This window comes from Miscanthus floridulus, chromosome 9 (assembly GCF_019320115.1).
Source record: "Miscanthus floridulus cultivar M001 chromosome 9, ASM1932011v1, whole genome shotgun sequence".
Lineage (NCBI taxonomy): Eukaryota > Viridiplantae > Streptophyta > Magnoliopsida > Poales > Poaceae > Miscanthus > Miscanthus floridulus.
In genome coordinates this window covers 86,398,200-86,417,659 of record NC_089588.1, presented here as the reverse complement: position 1 = coordinate 86,417,659, position 19,460 = coordinate 86,398,200, and the positions used below count along the sequence as shown (strand labels likewise).

Below are 19,460 nucleotides of genomic sequence, written 5' to 3'. Positions count from 1 at the left end.
ATCTCCAAGTTTCATTCTAATCTGGTGGTAGCCACTTCGCAAGTCAATCTTAGTGAAAATTATAGAACCACACAACTCATCAAGCATGTCACCTAGCCTAGGAATAGGATGACGATACCGAATAGTAATATTATTGATGGCTCTACAATCAACACACATATGCCAAGTTCCATCTTTCTTAGGAACTAAAAGTACAGGAACAGCATAAGGACTAAGGCTTTCACGTACATACCCGCAGTCCAAAAGATCTTGGACTTGCCGCTAAATTTCCTTAGTCTCCTCAGGATTGGTTCGATAGGCAGCTCGGTTGGGCAAGGTCGCTGCCGGAATCAAATCGATTTGATGCTCTATCCCTCTCAAAGGTGGCAGCCCCAGGGGTATCTAAGCTAGAAAAATGTCCTCATACTCCTACAAAAGGTTAGTGACAGCAGGAGGTACCGAACTAACAATATCATCAAGCGAAAACATAGCTCGTTTGCATACCAAAGCATAGCAAATATCATCATCAAAAATTTCAGCAAAGTCATATTTTGTTGCAAGCATAACACCACCCTTCAATTTAATCCCCTCAGCCTTAGAAATAGATGTAGACTTATCCTTTTTAGGTAAGAAAATAGAATTAGCAACTTGCTGATTTTTAGATTGAACATCATTGAAACTAGCAGCGTGTTCTCTATCAGCTTGTACAATTTGAGTAGGGGTCAAAGGTACCAAAGTAATTTTCTTTTCTTTATGCACAAAAGTGTATTTATTACTTCTACCATGGTGTGTAGCATCATTATCATGTTCCCAAGGATGACCCAATAAGAGTGAACAAGCTTGCATAGGTATCACATCACAATCAACAGAATCAGCATAAGAACCAATGGAAAATGAAACTCTACAAGTTTGTGTTACCTTTGCTTTACCAGAATCATTTAGCCACTGAATATGGTATGGACGTGGGCGTGTGGTCAAGCCAAGCTTCTTGACCAAATCAGAACTCACCAAATTGTTGCAGCTACCTCCATCAATAATGACATGTGCTCAACGGTCGCTGATGACGAAGAAAATCTGGAACAAGTTATGGCATTGTAGCTTCTCAGGTTGCTAGACTTGTGAGCTGAGCACCCACTGTACAATGATGCTCCTATAGGACGTCGTGGCCTTGTCACCAAGGACTTCACTGTCGTCCTCATTTGCATCTTGGTCTTCTTCATCCTCAATGTCAGAGGTGCTGATGTAACCATCTTCTGTAGCAATATATGCCCGCTGACTTGGGCAGTCCTTCTGCACATGGCCAATGCCATGGCAGCGGTGGCACTGAATACCCGAAGTGCATCCTGTCAATGCAACGGATGAGGAACTCTTGGTATGCACCTGCAAAGAATTTTTACCTAAATCTGAAGGTCATGCGGGAGGTGCCTTAGGTGTAGTGGAAACTCCAGAGGCTGCTGGTCTCTTGCTCGCTTGTGCAGGCGCCCAAAAAGTGGTTGGCTTGATCAGCCCCGAAGATGGTGCTGAGCGTGGCATGTATGTGCTGGTGCTGACCTTACTCTTGCCCTGCTGTTCACGCCCCTGCAATTCCTTTTCTGCAAGCATAGCAAACTGAAACAACTGGTTGATAGTGTTAAATTCTTTATAATCAACAATGTCCTGAATCTCACACCTCAAACCCGAATAAAAATGACAAATAGCATCTTCGTTTCCCTCCACAACATTATAGCGCATCAATCCCTTTTGGAGCTCACCATAGTAATCCTGTACAGATTTATCTCCTTGTTCTAAACGCATCAATTTCTTACGCAAGTCTCTATGATAAGGAGGAACAAAACGATCACGCATAGCTACCTTAAGTTCTTCCCATGTACCAGGTAAAGCATTCTATGCAGCTAGCCCATTCCACCAACTAATGGCAAAATCCTTAAACTCACTAGTAGCTTGTCTTACTCTATGCTGCTCAGGTACAAGGTGGGCACTAAACTTTTGTTCTACCATCATCTCCCAATCAAGATATCCCTTAGCATCATAATGACCCAAAAAAGATGGTATTGTGAACTTAATTTTAGCATAAGGATCATCGGGCACACAGTGATTATTACCTTGACAGTGGTGGTGGACACCACCCATACCTGTCGTGTTGCGGCGAAGACGTTGTCATAATCTCTCTTGTCGAAAAGCTGCTCGACCTATGTTCCCATTGGCATCATATACCATGTCTTGACCATCGGTGTTGCTGCCGGAGACATTGTTGTTGCCCGCCACAAAGGTTTCTAGCTCAGTAACCTTGTCGGTTAGAGTGGAAATTTGCTTGTCCAATCTCTCCATGCTATTGCCAATGTTGAGTTCAATGAGTGCGTCAGTGACGGCCTTCCTAACGGCCTCATTCATCCTTTTTTGGGCATCCTCTACAACAGCTTGTAGTTGCTCTTGACTGACACACTCGTTGAAACCTTTAGGATTGTTATCTCCAGTCTATTCACCTCCTACCATTGAAAACACAAAAACAGGAACAAATAGGTGAAAGTTATCCCTACCAAATGACTACGTGGTTGCAGTGGTGTCACTTTTCACAGCAAGTGGAAGCGTCTTACCAAGCTCTTACAAAATTCTTACCAACACAAGCAGTGGGCGGTACAACCGGCGGCTGGTTCGTGATACCTGTGAGGCAGTGGTACTAAGATTGCAAGGCCCTTTATCTGTACTGATCTGAAGAGTTTGTGGAGCTTGGAAGGCACACAAAAAGTAATATGTATATCTGGCACACAAGTCAGTAACAGAAAGTAATGCTGAATTATAGTCCAAAGTACTTATTCTCGTTGCTGGTCTAAAATGTTCCAAGTACCAGGCGTGTGATAAAAGTATAGTGGATAGCAAGGTGACAGGTGTATGAAAAATAAGTATGGTGGATGGAAACAGCAACACAAACAAGGAACCAGACAGCACACGCTAACACAGCTCACTTTGGTCTTCTCTATGTGCTCCTCTAAATATTGTTCCTCTTTTGCCCTCTCTTTTTTTCTATTTTTTTGGCTGTCGTTGCTTTTTTGGGAAATTTCGACTTTTTTATTTTATTTTATTTTTTGATATTTTTCCTTTACTTAGGAGCACAAAAAAAGTAACTATAGAAAATATGAGCTCAAATAAGTGTAAGACGTGGCCTGTGGAATTTTCAGAAAACTTGCTCAAAATCGACAAAAACCTTGTGACCACGAAAAGAGGATCTTGTGACCACTTTTTGACCAATCTAAAATTTTCGAACCCTGATAAGACGGGGATGGACGGGTTCAAAATTTTTTTTTTTTGATCGATTTTGATATATGGAACGTTGAAATCGGAGTTTGTATGCGAAAACTAGACCATATTTAAGAATTGGCTCCGAATTAAAGGACAAAACGGGAACAATGTGCACAAAACTAGTCACAACAGCAAAGATTTGATGGAAATGATGGGGGAAAACACACGAACTGGACTCTAACACGACCTAACCAGCAACAAGAACTCGACCAGGACACAAACTCAACACGACAGACTCTGAAACTGAAATATGCAAAGGCTATGGCGCGGAAGCTTCTAGGACAGGAAAAACGAGTATGGCACTGGACTATGGGACGAAATCGAAACACTCAAAACTAGGGAATATAAGTGAACTTGACGGTATACCTTAGCTCTGATTATCACTTAATGGGAACGGGGATCCCGATCTTCCGTCAGGTGGTGATAACTATCGTTGTGGTGGAGAATGACACACTGATCTGGCTTCAGATCGAAAGATTGAACCCTGCAATCTTAGCACCACAGCTTCTCTGGTTATCAACCAAGTCACGGACTAGGTTGACCTCGCTAAGAAGGCTAATCCCTGCTTGCGCAACGAAGAACACAAGCAAGAACAGGAAAGAACGCAACCAAATTGCAGATGAATGATTAAACTCATGAAGTTGGGGTCTCACAAACCAATGAACGGCGAAACTATTCTTGACAGATATAATCTAAGCAAAACCCAAAACCTAATGATGGCGGTAGCGTATGAATATAAAGGTCTTAGAGTCGTCGCCTACCCTAGACGCGCCCCTAATGGGCCCAAACACGATACACGGTCCAACGGACCAAAAGAAGGTGTCGCAGCACCCTGGCAGATTCTGGACGCTGACTTATTTCGACGATTCCTATTGATTCCAAAGAGGTTTTGATGTGAAACCATATGGATTAGCTTCCTTATCAAATTAGTTTTCCATCCATATGTGGATCATTGAAAATGGAGTCCGGATGCGTCCTGGGTGACCAGTTTAAGGCAGACTGGTCCTGGAGGCCGAGGCAGACTTGAATTCTTGTTGGACTAGGCCTCCAGCTTGTGTTGGACGTCCTTGCTGGTCATCATCACCTCCACCACTTCCTCTAAGTCCTTCATGACCCTCTCCAATGTTCCTAAGCAAGATAACATCATTAGGTAGTAGTCTATTCTCAAAAGTATGAAAAGTATCACTTAAGAACGAGCTCACCTCTAAATTGAGTTGTCGCTTTCAAGCCCGGGTCATTGGACCTTGCATGATGGTTGGAGGATCAGCAGGTACCTCTAAAGAAGTGATGTCCTCATCACAAAAGGACTGAAGCACGATGGATCGGTCAACACGCCAAGATGTTCGTCACATTCGGTAACAAACTTTATAAGCGAAAGCCATCGGGAATACTCATGAAGTGCATCCCTACAGACCAAGGGAAACAACTCCTCCTCAAGGTCCATGCTGGAATCTATAGACATCATGCGGCCCCAAGGTCGCTAGCTAGAAAAGCCTTTCACCAAGGTTTTTACTGGCCCACCGCGCTACAAGATGCAGAGGAAGTCATTCACAGGTGCGAGGGATGCCAGTTCTACGCTCGGCAAACTCATTTGCCGGCACAGGAGCTTCAAACCATCCCCATTACATGGCCGTTCGTGGTTTGGGGCCTTGACATGGTAGGACCCCTCAAAAAGGGCATGGGTGGCTTCATTCACCTACTCGTAGCAGTGGAAAAATTCACCAAGTGGATAGAGGCAAAGCCCATCACCAACATTCGTTCAAAAAAGGTGGTCAAGTTCTTCCTTGACATCATCTACCAGTTTGGTGTTCCTAACTGTATCATCACTGACCATGGAACTAACTTCACCGGCAAGAAGTTCCTGGACTTTTGTGATGGATACGACATCAGGTCGGACATCCACATACCAACAGTCAGGTTGAGCGGGCCAATGGCATGGTCCACCAAGGACTCAAGCCACACATCTTTGACCGACTCAATAAGTACGTCGAGCGATGGGTTATAGAGGTCCTAGTGATCCTTTGGAGCCTGAGAATGACCCCAAACCGATCAACTAGGTTCACACCCTTCTACTAGCCTACGGAGCTGAAGCAGTGTTGCCCTCTGACCTCAACCACGGTGCCCCAAGAGTGAAGGCCTTCGACCATGACCAAGCCGCAGAGGCTCAGCAGGACGCGGTCGACCTGCTTGAGGAGGCTTGCGAGACGACTGTCATTCGCTCCAGTCGCTACCAGCAAACTCTCAGCAGGTACCATGAAAGAAAAATCAAAGGGACGATCCTTGAGGTTGGCAACCTTGTGCTCCGAAGAACCCAATCAACCAAGGAGAAGCACAAATCTCTCCACCATGGGAAGGACCCTATATGGTGACCGAGGTGATCCAATCGGGCGCCTACCGACTGAAGGACGACAATAGCAATGTTCTCACCAACACTTGGAACATCGAACAATAACGTCGTTTCTTCCCCTAAAAATTTGGTCTTACCACTTTCTTTCATTCAATGTTTGCTCCTATAAGCACCCTAGCCCAAACACTTTCGACCCAGGTCGCTCGAGGGCTCCACGAGGGTGTGATACCACCTCTCTTTTTTTACTATCATATAGTAAATACTTTTTACCCGAACGAAAGGGTAGTTCGTTCCTTTAATTACCCTACGTAACTTTTTTTGAATTCCCGGTCGATCACACCCCGCCATGACCTACGGTTACGAGCAGCTGAGCCTCGTAGGCCACGCTCAGGTTCTTAAGGTTGCAGCCTATAGGTCAAACGGGCAGGTGCCAAAAAGAAAGGATAAAAACAGAGATATGCTAGGGTAAAAACAAAGAACGGATGGGACAAGCTTCCCCTTACGAAGTGATTTCATCATAAAACAAAATTGATGTATTCATGAATACAAATTGTTCACACGGGGGCTTCCCCATGAACTTATCCTTGACATATGTTGATTACTTCTACTCTAAATACTATTGTGGCCGCCCAATGGCATCGGCTGACGGCGCGACTGACGAAGATAGGGGCTGCTCGCTCTCCGATGGGGCGACGTTCGGTTCGGTTAGAGGTCGGATGATGCTCGCTTCCGACCCGGCCTCCACTCCATCCATAGGTTGGATGACATTTTCTTAACTCACGCCTTCAGCCATGCTCACAAGGTGAGCCTCCATCATCCACTGCACGGAGACTTGCTCGGCAACCATCTACGCGCATGGCACTAAGCTCTCCCCGAGCGCATGGATGGCGTCAGTGCTCCAGCCGTGGCGTAGCCCCTACAAATGGCAGCGAAGTCTAGGTCTGGGTAGTGCGTCGCCACTGAGGTCAGCACCCCCGATGTCCCATAGGACATCCCGTCGGAGATGAGCGCTCGAACCTCATTTGGGACCTCCACCAGCTGGATGGCGGGCGTACTGGTGCTCGGTGCCGACCAGAACACCTCCGAAACAACAGCCTGGGTGACGTTGTAGATCTGGTCGAGCTCCCCCTCAAGAGCACGTCGCTCTTCAAGGGACATGGCCAGCACCTTCATGCTCCAACCGATCGCCACCTTGGCTATCTCCAGCTCCCGCTCCAGCAATCCAATCCTTCTGCCCAGTTCTGGAAGAAGGACGACAAGTTCAGAAGCAAGGGAAAGAAAAAACCAAGACATCAACCAAAGGCGTAATAGGTACATACCGAGGTGGGTGTTCTCAAGGATGGAGAGTCCTTCCTCCTTCTGAGTCACCTTCTCGAACAGCTGAGCGGTCGACTCCTCCATCCCAAGCACTAGCCCCCAGAGCGCAAGCACTTCTCGATCGGCCTCCGATCAGGCCTTCCGCTCCATATCCAGGGTCTCCCAGGACTTCTAGAGTGCCGCCTCAGTATCCATCAGGTGGACCTTCACCGCCATGAGTCCCCACTCGACAGCGGTCATTTGTTCCACCGCAAGCAACTCCACCGCCCGTGCTCCCATCACCTCGGCCGCCCGGTCTTGGGACTCACGGCGGGCGGACTCCAGCTGGCGCTCGAGCTCGTTGACCCACCGCAACATCATGGCTCCCGCTCCATCCGACCATGCTCCTCCTGAAGGAAATGGGACCTACGGATCGATGTAGCCTCTAACTCCTGTAAAGCAAGAAGCAAGCACATTGAGACAACCAATGGAAGACCAAGGAGTTGAGGACAAACACTAAAAACATAGAAGGCTTACCTCGACGATGCGCGGCAGGTCAACTAAGACCGCCTGATGAACAAGCTCAACCTGCTCTAAGGCCTCCTTGAGCTTTGCCTTGGTTTGGGTGAGGTCGGACTCCATCGACAGTCCGCTCTCCTCTAGGAAGTGCCAGAGCGCCACCTCCTCCCTATTGTGAAGGACAAACCGAGCCTTCCTTAGGTCATCGGGGCAGGGCCACACCAGGTCGTGGGTCGCCCCCAACCCACTGGAAGATCTAGCCACCGTAGCATCATGCGACGACTAGACCACCGCCAGCTCCTGCGATGGCGGGATGGCCGACGGCTCTACCCTAGCGCTTGCCTTGCCGGAGCAGGGGATCTCCGCTACCTCGACCCTGTGGCTCACCGATGGATGTTCTGCCTTCGGCCTACCCGCGTCACCTCCCGACACCTCTAGCTCTGACCAGGAGGACGAGCCGTGCGTCCCTCCACTGGGTGAGGCAAGGAGCTCAACTATGAGATCAAAAGAAACATAGGTACATACCTAGATGAAAGGGGTAGGGCCCTGAAGCCCTGACCCGCAGGCAATGATCCCGATGGACGAGGACTACTCATGGGTCATGACCTGCGCCCCCTCATATCGACCAAGGGAGGAGTCGACCCGCGCCCTTTGGAGCAACTAATGGGGCCTCTTCCCGTTGTGGCTCGCGCACACGCGCCGACCCTGAAGACGTGGGGGTATGGGCATGCTCCTACAACCGGCTAGCGTGCCCCACCATGCTTGGAGCAAGGGGGGCGAAGCCAGTGATGCCTCCAAAGGGTGCGGTGACCGTGCCCGCTTCACCTCTCGCTTGGTGGTGGCGTCCGAGCTCACGGCACGCTTCCTTGACTCAGGAACATCACCGTGCCTCTCCGCACCCCGCCCATCACTGGCGGACGTAGCCGCAGGCGCGCGACACTCCACCGAGGTCACAATGACACCTTGGTCTCCATCGTCCTCGAAGGTGCTTGCGTCGCCACCCATCTCCGTGGGCTCCTCCGACTTGAGCTCCACCTCCATGTCGCTCCGGTTTTTGCTGGCCCACACCCGTCGGGCGATCTCCTTCTCCTCCTGGTGCCTCCTTCGAGCCTTCTCAGCTCTCTTCTTCTTCTTGGCGTCCACCGCCTCCTTCAGGGCAGCTTGTTGAGCTACGCCCTCTGGCCCCCTTAGAAGATGCGGTCAGGATTTGTAGCCGGCAAGTCCCTACGACACGGATGACTCAAAGTCAAAATATAGGAGAGCAAAAGGGGAAAAGAAATGGAATAAGGAGAGGGGAACGTACCTGAGTGGATAGCTTTGCGGCATGGAGGGATCCGGGCTTTCCTTCGAGGGACTCTTGGGCCCTAAGTTGTAGCACCCGGTCGAGCCAACTCTAGACCTCGTCCTTCACCAACTCCATCGGCGACGCGTAGTTGTGATCTGTTGGGCCCAAGTAGTTCCACATCAGCCACCTCCTCTCCGCCAGTGGGGCGACTCGACGATGGAAGAAGGTGTCGAACACCCATAGCCCATCGAGGCCATGCTGCATCACCTTCTGGAGCTCCGCCTTAATGACCTCTAGCTTGTTCTACTGACTGGAGGGCCCCCACAACCAGCTCCATGCCTCTCCGGCCTCTTTCCGGTGAACAGTGGGAACGACGCCTCCACTGGGTTCCTAATATAGAACCACTCCCCATGCCACCCCCGATTGGAGTCGTAGGGGGAGTACGCGGGGTAGGAGCCCGGCGACCTCAGTTTCTTCTACAGCGCGTAGCCCCCAACCGGTGCGGCCTTGGGCGGCTTCCCCTCTGATAAGGCTCACCCGGTGAAGATCTGCTGGAAGAAGTCCACGTGTGGCTCCATCCCAAGGAAGGCCTCGCAGACGGTCATGAAGCCGGTGACGTGCAGCACCCCAGTCGGATTGAGGTGATGTAGCTCTAGTCCACACTCATTGAGGAGCCCGTGCAAGAACCAGTGCACGGGATATCCTAGCCCGCGCTCGTGGAAGGCGAGGAAGGAGACAACCTCGTCGGACAGAGGTCACATAACAGCCTCCCCCGGTGTAGGAGCCCTCCAGTTTGCCACCTCCTTCGGCCGAAGCAGCCCCTTCTTGGCGAAGGCGGCCAGCACCGCCTCATCTATGTTGGATGGCCTTTAGTTCGATATTGCGCTCCGAATTCACAAACGAAACTCTGAATTCTCCTCTCCCTTGCTTTACCCTTTTTTCTCCTAGGAACCGCCGAGACGCAGCAGTTGGAGAATAGGCGCTTGCGAGAGGGAAGGAGGAGAGGCAGCAGTTGGAGAATAGGTGAAGGAATGGGACAAAAATCCTCTCCCTTCCCCTATTTAAAGAGGAGACGTAGCAGTTGGAGAAAGGCGAAGGATTGGGGCGAAAAACATTCTCCCTTCTATTAATTGCAGATAGGCATGCGGCGAGACATGTCAAAACTGATGGGACGCACCCTGCCAAACGAAATGACGCCTGGTTAGACAAGACATGGCCTGGGCATGGCCCACCACTACCGCACATTGGGCGCATGAAACAAGGCGCAACCACACGTAAACAGCCCTTCGCCTTCCTAGGCAAGGCTTGGAAGGGCCCAACAATAGGATCTCCATCGAGGAGAGATCGACGGGCTTCCTGAGTCGATCGAACGGCTCAGACGACTACCGAGAGATAGGTAAGGAGTAGTAGGACGCCCCGTGCGGGCCATGCCGTCTCCGTCAGGAACGACAGACACCGGATCCCATTTGAACATATCCGATAAGAGCTCCTCAAACCCGTCGCTCGAGTCATTAAGGTAACTTTAACAAACCGTCTTACTTTATTTTCTTGTGCATGATCATTCATCATACACGCATTCACACATTCATTCATACAATCATACACGCATTCACACATTCATCCATGCAATCATTCATTCATCCCATACATCCAAAGCATTGCATATGCAATTGATGCATCACAATGCTTCGTGTTGCGTCACGAAGTGGTAGTCACCTCATTCGACATGAGCGACAACCGATCGGGGTTCAAAGGCTAGGCCGTGAAGGGCTTGAGGACGCCACGCGTCAAACAGAGCTAGGGGAGAAAATGCAGATGAGCCCAGCGGCCCTCGCCCGATATGCTCAGAAGCAGATAGGGTCATCTCAACCTTCTCGTTCGATCCTAACCTCGAGCCATGCCTATAGAATCTCCATCGAGGGGAGACCAGCAAGCCACCTAAGTTGGTCTCTGGAACGACCCGAGCATCTATCGGGAGGCGGGTTAAGGAGCAGTGGAATGCCACATGAGGGCTATGCCGACCCTATCACAAACGACGAACCCAGATTCCGCTCGAACGCACCCGTTAGTGAGCTCACTGAGCGCGTCACTCGAGCCATTAATGCAAGCGACGTTAGCTCAGCCCCTCCAGTTGCGGAAACCGCGGATAGGGTAATGCACGAAACTAGACCAACCCCTACCGAACCCAACGGGGCTCAAAGCTCAGGTCGCCCAATGCTGACTCGAGAAAACAACTAGCCGCGCAAGTCACGGACGGGACAAACATGGGCAAACACCCTGAACGGCAGAAACATAGGAGTCTGTGGCCCTAGGAAAGAGTACCAAGATATTCAGCCTCCAACCGACTCACCAGTCGGACGCAGGCTCAGGGGCTACACCCACCAAATGCGCTCGCGCGCACCCACTGGCAAGTCAAAAAATCCCCGAGATGATTCTACCCAAAATCGCCCAGGGGCTCGGGGGCTACACCCACTATCAAAACAAAAAATTTCATAGACAATTCTACTGAATCGCCTAGGGGCTCGGGGGCTCCTGTCGGGTTCATAAACCCGAGGTCCCTAATGGGCCTACTCTCCAGTAAAAGCTCGGCCCAGCAGACGACGTTACGAACGACGTGCAGCTCCTAGGCCGGCCCAGATACCTAAACGACAGACTAGAAAAGCGATCGCGTCTCCGACCGGAAGCCTGGCCAAAGAGGGGACGATGCTCGCTTTCGACTCCAACCCGCGTCTCCGGCCGGGAGGCCTGGCCAAGGAGGGGACAACGCTCGCTTTCGACTCCGACCCGTGTCTCCGACCGGGAGGCCTAGCCAAGGAGGGGACGACGCTCGCTTCTGACTCCGACCCGCCTCTCCAATCAGGAATACACTGAACCTCTGCTTACGGCTCTTCTCCGACCGGCGCGGTCAAAGCCAACTGGGAACGATCGGCCGAGGACGCCCGCTCGGTGAGGACCCAAGAAACCAGGCGAAGCAGATAAGGTAATGCGCTCCAGTCAGCCACAATACCGAGGATCGTACCCTACACACCTGCAGGACAGTGCCGCCAGACCATGTCAGAAGGGTGCTCTGCAACCTTCTAGACATGACAGAACACGAACAGTGTTGTGATGCCGACATTTGTCCTACAGTATGGTAGGCTCCGACATTTGCCATACCAGAAGAACACGATGAGGTCTACCACATGCATCTGGACGTCAACAGTATTGTGGACACCAACAAACCATCTTGTACCCGACGACATGGGCAACCAAACTAGATAGCACACACTCTCTCACTTGTAAGGCCATCCCCTTCATCTATAAAAGAGGATGCGCCCTCTCCCAACAGGGACAGACAACAACAAACAAACGATAGACGGATCATTCCGACTCACTCTTTGCTAGCTTTAGACATTCTAAAGCTACACAGAGCATACGTTCCAATACTTAGCGCACGTAAAAGCTCCCGTCACTCTCGGCCCTTCGATCCAAAGTTCGACCGGACCTCTAACACCCCACATCTTACTCCCACTCCTTGTAACCCCACAGCAAACTTCGAGCACCTGGACTCAAGAATAAAGTCACCGACTGACTCAAACTGAACGTAGGGCACATTGCCTAAACCAGTATAAACCATGTGTCATTGAGTGCTAGACCACATCCGATCACAACGTATGGCAAAACAACAAATATTTACTTGTTTATCACTTTTCGCACCGACAAAAAGCTACTGAAGAGTGAAAATATATAGATAATGATTTTTTTACAAATGACCCTCCAAATGATGATTTAGAGAGAGTTTAAGAAAGAATCTTAGATATGCTTTTAATATTACTACTTGGCATTTGGATGGATCATGCATTGTTTCATGTTCATTTTATGCTAATATTTTCTTGTGAATACTTGTTTACTAATATGTGAAACAATAAGTTTTAATATTTTTTATGGAAAGTATCACCATATGACTTGTTCTATAAAATGGTGAGTCTTTTAATATATAGTCCCGTCAAGCAGTAACATGACTGTTCTAAAAAAATGGTTATCAAGTATATCTGACTATAAGTGTATCTGACTAGTAAATAGTCATTACATGGTCATATGATGGTGCAAAAATGGTGATCCTAGATTCAATGTGGAGGTTTTTCTGGAAAATAGCATTTTTATTTTACTTACAACAGAAAAATGTCTCTGTCGTTCAAAAGATCATAAAGTATACTTTTTTCTTACGTATGAAGTTGAAAGTTGCAAAAAAAAGTTTTAGCACGGATGATCGTTCTCCAAATCCCATTGAAAGTTGAAACAACCAAAATGGCTAAAACATACTTGTCAGTAAGTCCGCAAACCAAAGCTTGTTTGGAAAACTAAAACTAAAACAAAAACCGTCAGCAAATATCAACCCAAAAGAATCAATTCTCGCAGATACGGTTAAATCATAACGGTTTTTGGCCTTTTCGGTTAGAAGACGAGTCGGTTTTCATGACGTGGCCCTAGATTCGCTGACACTCACCATGTCACGCGTTTCCCTTTCGGAACAACCTTCCACATAGCAACCAACCCATCACAACCTCTGCGTTCTTCTCTGACGCCATTAATTCTTCAGCCCATTTACCTGAACCAACTGGTTCTTCTCTGACGCCATGAATTCTTCAACCCCATCAACTGAACCAACTGAACAAAAGGTTCTTTTCGGCCTTCAGTTTCGAAAAAAAGAGTACGTTTAGGAGAGCAGCAGGCGCAGCCCCAGGTGTCCCTGTCCACTTGCCTTTGCAGCGTTCGACACAGACGGAACCAGCTTTACACCCAAGCTAACACACACACAAATACTGACATAGCAAACCCATCCTATAAATGCCCCGTCCCTGGATTCATGCCGCCGTTGTCAGTTCAGGTCACACTTTCGATGGGCGACAAGCGGCAGCTACCAAAACGGGCAAAAACCCCCCAAATCCCTTTGGCCTGAAGCAACATTTCTGAACCTAGGACTATTACCAAAACTGCACCACTTTTACTGCTAAGTTACAAAGGATGATGAGGCGGTGAGCATCAGCTCATCTTCACCTTTTCGCGCATCTTTGCTGGCTCTTTCTAAAAGACATCTTGACCAAATACTCACCACCTCGGTAATGACATCCACCACAGACCCAGTCCCCTTTTCCAGGCTTTCATAAAGCGTTTTCTTCATTACCGTTTCTTTTAAGGCCTGGAATTCTTTTGGTGGTCGTTTTCCTTCTTACTATGGTCCTGTTTTAGATATGTTGTTATGGTTTTTTTAATCACGTTAGGTTACCATGAACATATCCCATCCCGAGAAGAAATCTTCCCTGGAGCCTATATGATGAATTCGGGCTCAGGACGGGTGTTATTTGACTGCAAAGTCATGTTCGTTGGTGCGCCGGTACAACAGAGCTGAAGCTTCTACCCTGTTTATGGCAAACATGATACAGAATTTCAATCAAGTGATGGGTTATCTCGACAAGTTAGAAAAAAGGTCATAAAATAGAAAAGAAAATACTCATGTAAATAGAAGTAGCAATATTCCTCACCATCCTGGATGCACCACGAATTTGCCCTTGGATAATGCCCAATTCACCTTGTCTGTCCCAGGGGAGTTGGCAACAACATGAGTGACCCGGTCATCAACCAGGTTTGTGCAGACCGCACCAAACTGCTCCGCAGTCTGCCACAGAGGATGCAAGTGGGGGCTGGCGTCTCCAACTGGGAAAACCCGGCTAAAGACAATACGACAACCAGCAAGGATCCTTCGCTGCTCAGATGCTAGTATGCTCCGCACATCAGCCTCATTGAGGTTAGGATGTGAAAAGAAATTGTGGTGGATTCTCTCAATGACCTATTTCCAGAATGAGAACCACGTGAGTATAATCAAAGTTCACATGTTGGTACATATGTTGAGAAAAAAGTACCATACCGCAAGTGACGAAGCAAGGGTACCATCCTCAGGCCTCTCGTCTCTGTCAATCTCTAGAAGTGATGGTCCAGGAAGGCCAAATTGACGTCTGCTGCAGGGGAAATAGGTGTATCTGCAGAAAATCGCATGGAAAGGGGATTAGGCAGATGCATTTGACAACAGTTCATTAGGAAGAACGAAAGCATTGACTCATACCTCTCTACAACTATCAAATTGTGCCTGTTATGAGGCCAGACTCTTACAGAATCATCTATGATCACGACTGCAGATTCCATACCCAGTACCCCATCCAGATCTTTACTTTTCGGCACTGGCTCATCACTGTCAAAGGGATCACCATCATCACCTCTTGATATGACTCGTCCAGCAAACAAGGTCCCAGTTGGATCAAGAACCTTGGCCATCTCGGTAGCATACAGTTTGTTTCCCATAGTGTATAAATGCAACTCGAATAGGTTACTAGCCTGCACAAATCATCACAGGTCAAAAATTAACAGCAGAGCAAAAACACTTAATTCTGCACACACAAAAAATGAGAACACAGCAAACCTTCTCAAGAAAGTTCCATATTCCTGGCCTCAGCTTCGTCCACATATTCATATGATGAAAACGGTAGAGATGACGTTCTGGCAAAGTCCTGTCTTGCTCCTCTTTCTTCCATAACATCTCTTCATGAATGGGTTCCACTTCTATAAACTGAAAAGGTATGGGCAGCATGAACAGAAAAATAATTAAGCAACTTTAAACTCATAACCTCATACGCCAAAATATCAATATACCTTTGCAGAATTAAGAAGGGTGTGATCCAAATCAAGCACCAAGCTTAGCTTTCGCGCTGAGAACATTTTGTGCTGTTCTGTTATTCGTCTTGCCCTTTCCTTCTGTATCAGAGCTTTTTGCTTATCATCATATCCATCAAGGAGATGATCAAGATTACCCCATGGGCTAACAGGCTGCGTAGCTTCAAGTGCTGTTGCAGAAGCATCATTTGTTGTTGCATCAGCATTTTGTCCATTCTGTTCAACTGCTAGTCTTGGGTCCACCTTATTTATGCTGCCCAAAGCTTGTTGTGTAGGAGCCATAATAGCTGTAGCAGCTAACTGTGAATTAGAGACAGGATCAACATGTTTTGTGCTGCCGAATGGCCTTGCAATGCTAGATGGCAAAGCTGGTTGAGAAGGCATTGAACTAGTCTGGTCCTTGGTGCCCTGAGAGTCTGGCTGGGTAATTCCATTAATTTTCACTTGCTCCAAGCCCATTGTGTCAGATTTCTGTGCTATGTTACTGTGTAGGATGCGCCGTGGATCACGGGGCTTCATGCGAACGATTCCACCATCATTTTGTGAGTCCTACAGAAATAGCAAAAGTTAGTAAAATACTCTAAAAAGAGCTGGCATTTAATGTAAAGATAGCATGCATAATTATTGACTAACACACCTAATTATTGACTAACACAACATACGAGCCAACATGGGATCACAAGAGACAACCCCAGGTTCTAATCATTTAACCACTTAATAAGCACATTAAAACTACAGAATATAATGATCCAAAGGAAATAGCTATCAAGCAAATAAATGATGTATACAAGTAGTCAAGTATCAACAGAAGACGCTTAAGAGTACAAAGAGCTTTACCAAAGGAGGTGTCTGCACTGGGACCTGTGGCCTAACAGAGGGGACTTGTGCAGCTTCTGTAGTCTTCGGAGCATTGCCAGGTGAGAAAACCGTGCCTGCAATTCCATTGTTGGTCATCCCACTAGACATGCCACCCTGAGTTTCTGATGCTGACTTCTTTTGTTGTTCCATTTGGATCAAATGCATCAGCAATGTTGGGTTCACAGCAATGTCCTTTAACAACATAGAAGGCAACGGGACAGCAGGACCTGCACTGGGATGTGGAGCAGTAGTTTGAGGGGGTTGCAGAGTTTTCATATTGATACCACTACTATTTGTAGGAGCCCTAATGTTTATAAGCTGATTGGGATTCCCTGTAGGCTGCATGTCTCTAGGATTCGCAGTTCCACCCCTAAATCTTTTGAACGCATTTTCATCTACCTGAGGATCATCAACTGCTTTGTGTTTACGGTTACCAACTGACGCTCCACCCAGGTTCCCATCCATCAGTTCTGAAAAATTTGCACGCCGATTCACGTCTGTAGCACCAGCAGAATCACGGTTCAAAAACCTGAGCCTCGGATCTCTACTTTTAGATGCTGCCTTAGTTGCATGATTTGGACCTGCAGCCGACTGCTCAATTTGTTTAGCAAAACCAGGTGGACCAGATGCATGACTAATACCACTGCTGCTGACTGTGCTAGGTTGAGAAGCAGGCATCTGGCTTGTACTTGGTAATGCAATACTCTTTGGAACAGGGAAGCTGGAAACCTCACTAAATATGTCACCACCTTTATCTGCAGATTTACCCTCATCACCAGATGGAGTTGGACTTGGTAGATCATCACTTGGAAATACAGATTTCTGCCCATACTTCTGCTGATATGAGGAGACAGCCTTTAGAGGATCATTTAAGGATGTATATAACGAATTCTTTGCAGGCTCAACTCTTTCTGGGAAAGATAACTTCTCAGGTGCCATTGGAAATGCTCCAAAACCAATAGGCTTTGGCACAGGAAAAGGCGGTGCATTATCCCTGGTTGGAGATGGTAAGCTGTTCTCATCATAATCTGCATGAAGATCCAACAAGGGACTAATCCTTTTGGCAGGTACTTCCAACCTCGGCAACCTACTAAATGGATTTGCTGCACCTGATTCAAATGGCAGTCCTCCTGAGGATGAAACCTGCCCAGATGGAGCCGGAACATTTATCGCATTGGTGCCACTTGTACTTGGGTCACTGACATTGTCTTTTTCTCCAAAAACTAACTTCCTCACGCGGCTGTCCAACTGATACACAGGAACAGGACAGAAATTTGTGGTTGCGGCTTCAGCATTCAGCACATAAGCAACAAAACGGAATGGAGACATTACTAACCTCGTCACGCTGCTCAGGCGTCAGCATGTCTGAATATCTGTTCTTTATGTGGAACAACAACCTACATCATTCAATGGTCATCATGTCAGTTACAAAACTGGTGGTGGCAGTTTTCAACTGTTAATAATTAGCTGAAGATCAATTGCATACTTCAATAGTGTTGTCTTATTCTGCTCACTCCTTGGCAAGTTATACGAAATCGCCACCTGCAGTACGCAACAAGCATCAGCCCTACATCAAGGGAGGGTACCAACCAACATTTGGTGTAGGCCTTACAGTGGTGAGTGTGTCAATTCCAATAAACGCCTGCTGCATGAGGGGTTCAAGTATAGCCATCGGGCTCCCGTTCTCCAGTTCCTGGAACAGCGGCTTCAGGTTCTCGAAGCAGGTATGCAGTCGTCTACATGCACCCTCAAACGACCTGCGCAACATTGCAGCAGTTACAACCGGTTTTCTCAGTCTTCGTCCGAAACGAAGCCTTTGTTCAGCAAAAACATGAAGCATCTGTCCATACTTCTCAGCTTCCTCAATGGAGACCATCTCGAGCTCCTCCAGTATACTGCCGACATGCTGATCAAGGTTCACCTCCTCTTCCTCAGCAGCTGAGGCGGGCACAGCACCGGCAACGTCGCCAGCCACCGACTCTGACTTCTCCGGCACGTCAGCGTCCAAGTCGATGGTCTCAGGCTGCGCACGGGCAGGCGAGGCCGAGGCCTCCACAGCCTCCCCCTCCTCAATCTCGCCCTCCTCCTTCTCCCCATCGGAGGCAGCGTCCACGGCGTGCTCCACCTCGTCCTCGTCCGGGGCAGGCGGCGGCTGTAGTCCGAGCGGCTTGTTCCGCACGGCCTGCGACCACGCGAAGCTGTTGAAGGCGTGCCCAAAGTTCCGCGCCATGTAACCCACGGCGGGCGGGGCCACCCAAGGCCTAGATCTCGGCCCCGCCGGCGCCGCCGCGGCGGCACCGCCCAACGCCGACGACGAGTCCTTCCTGAAGTCGTCAGCTGAAATCTCCTCTATCGACCCCGACGAGTCCCCATCCGACCCCTCGCCCCCGCCGGGAGCAGTGACCAAATCTCCGCCCGCCGCAACCACCGCCGACCGCGACCGCTGCCGCGCCATCAAGCCGACCATCCTCTCCTCGTCCTTGGGCGTGACCGTCACGCGCATATGAGACCGACCGCTCCCTTCCTCCTCCTCCTCCCCTCCACCAACCACGCCAAAGCTAGCTCCGTCACAAACTCCGGCGCCGAGCTAGGTCTCGTCCGCGGCGCCCAAATCCGGCGACCCCGGTGCTCGATCCGCGGGGCGCCCAGGCGCCGGCCGGTACCCTGGCAGACGAATCGCGTCAATCGACGGGCGCAGCGCCGAACCCGCTGGATCGGAGGCGCACGCGCTTGGGGGAAGCGGGGCGGAGCAGGACACGGAGAAAGACAAGCACGCGAGATTTGGGGGGGAAAAAAGCGAAGAGGAAGAGGGGAAGCGGGGTGACGGGACGGATATGTAGAGCACGCCGGGTCGGATCCGGCCGTTGGGGTTTGAGTTGGACGGTGCTCGATGCGGACACGTCTTGCCGGGGCTCTTCGCGTTGGGTTGGGTGCACACAAGGCTACACTACACATACGACATGGCGGCGCGGCTGTAGGCTGATGTCACGCTCCGGCTTGGATTCCCCTGCCAGTCCTGCGGCTTGGATTCTGCACTGCTTTCTGCTTTGCATTTAGGTTCGTTTAGATCCGAAAATTTTTGGGTTTTAGATACTCTAGCACTTTCGTTTGTATTTAATAATTAGTGTCTAATTATGGACTAATTAGGTTTGAAAGTTTCGTCTCACGATTTCT

General features: G+C 49.0%; 1 protein-coding gene across 1 annotated transcript; it reads right to left on the bottom strand.

The window, feature by feature from the left end:
• Window positions 1-12,383: 12,383 nt before the first annotated feature.
• Window positions 12,384-19,148, bottom strand: LOC136483897 (RNA polymerase II C-terminal domain phosphatase-like 3). The gene is made up of 11 exons (XM_066481083.1): window positions 18,137-19,148; window positions 17,899-18,043; window positions 17,773-17,828; window positions 17,623-17,683; window positions 16,266-17,534; window positions 15,408-15,977; window positions 15,178-15,324; window positions 14,824-15,092; window positions 14,629-14,740; window positions 14,246-14,550; window positions 12,384-14,122 (listed from the first exon to the last, which is right to left on the bottom strand). The coding sequence occupies exons 1-11, from the start codon at window positions 18,787-18,789 to the stop codon at window positions 14,062-14,064; spliced, it is 3,648 nt and encodes a 1,215-aa protein (XP_066337180.1). The 5' UTR covers window positions 18,790-19,148; the 3' UTR covers window positions 12,384-14,061.
• Between the last annotated feature and the right edge of the window lie 312 nt (window positions 19,149-19,460).

What these genes read in the sequence shown, in the direction of transcription:
- LOC136483897 (XM_066481083.1), bottom strand. Translation starts at nt 18,789, where the DNA reads ATGCGCGTGACGGTCACGCCCAAGGACGAGGAGAGGATGGTCGGCTTG. An exon ending in GAATTGACACACTCACCACT is followed by an intron (nt 17,829 to 17,898) that starts GTAAGGCCTACA and finishes TGCGTACTGCAG; the next exon opens with GTGGCGATTTCGTATAACTT. An exon ending in TTCGTGGTGCATCCAGGATG is followed by an intron (nt 14,123 to 14,245) that starts GTGAGGAATATT and finishes TGCCATAAACAG; the next exon opens with GGTAGAAGCTTCAGCTCTGT.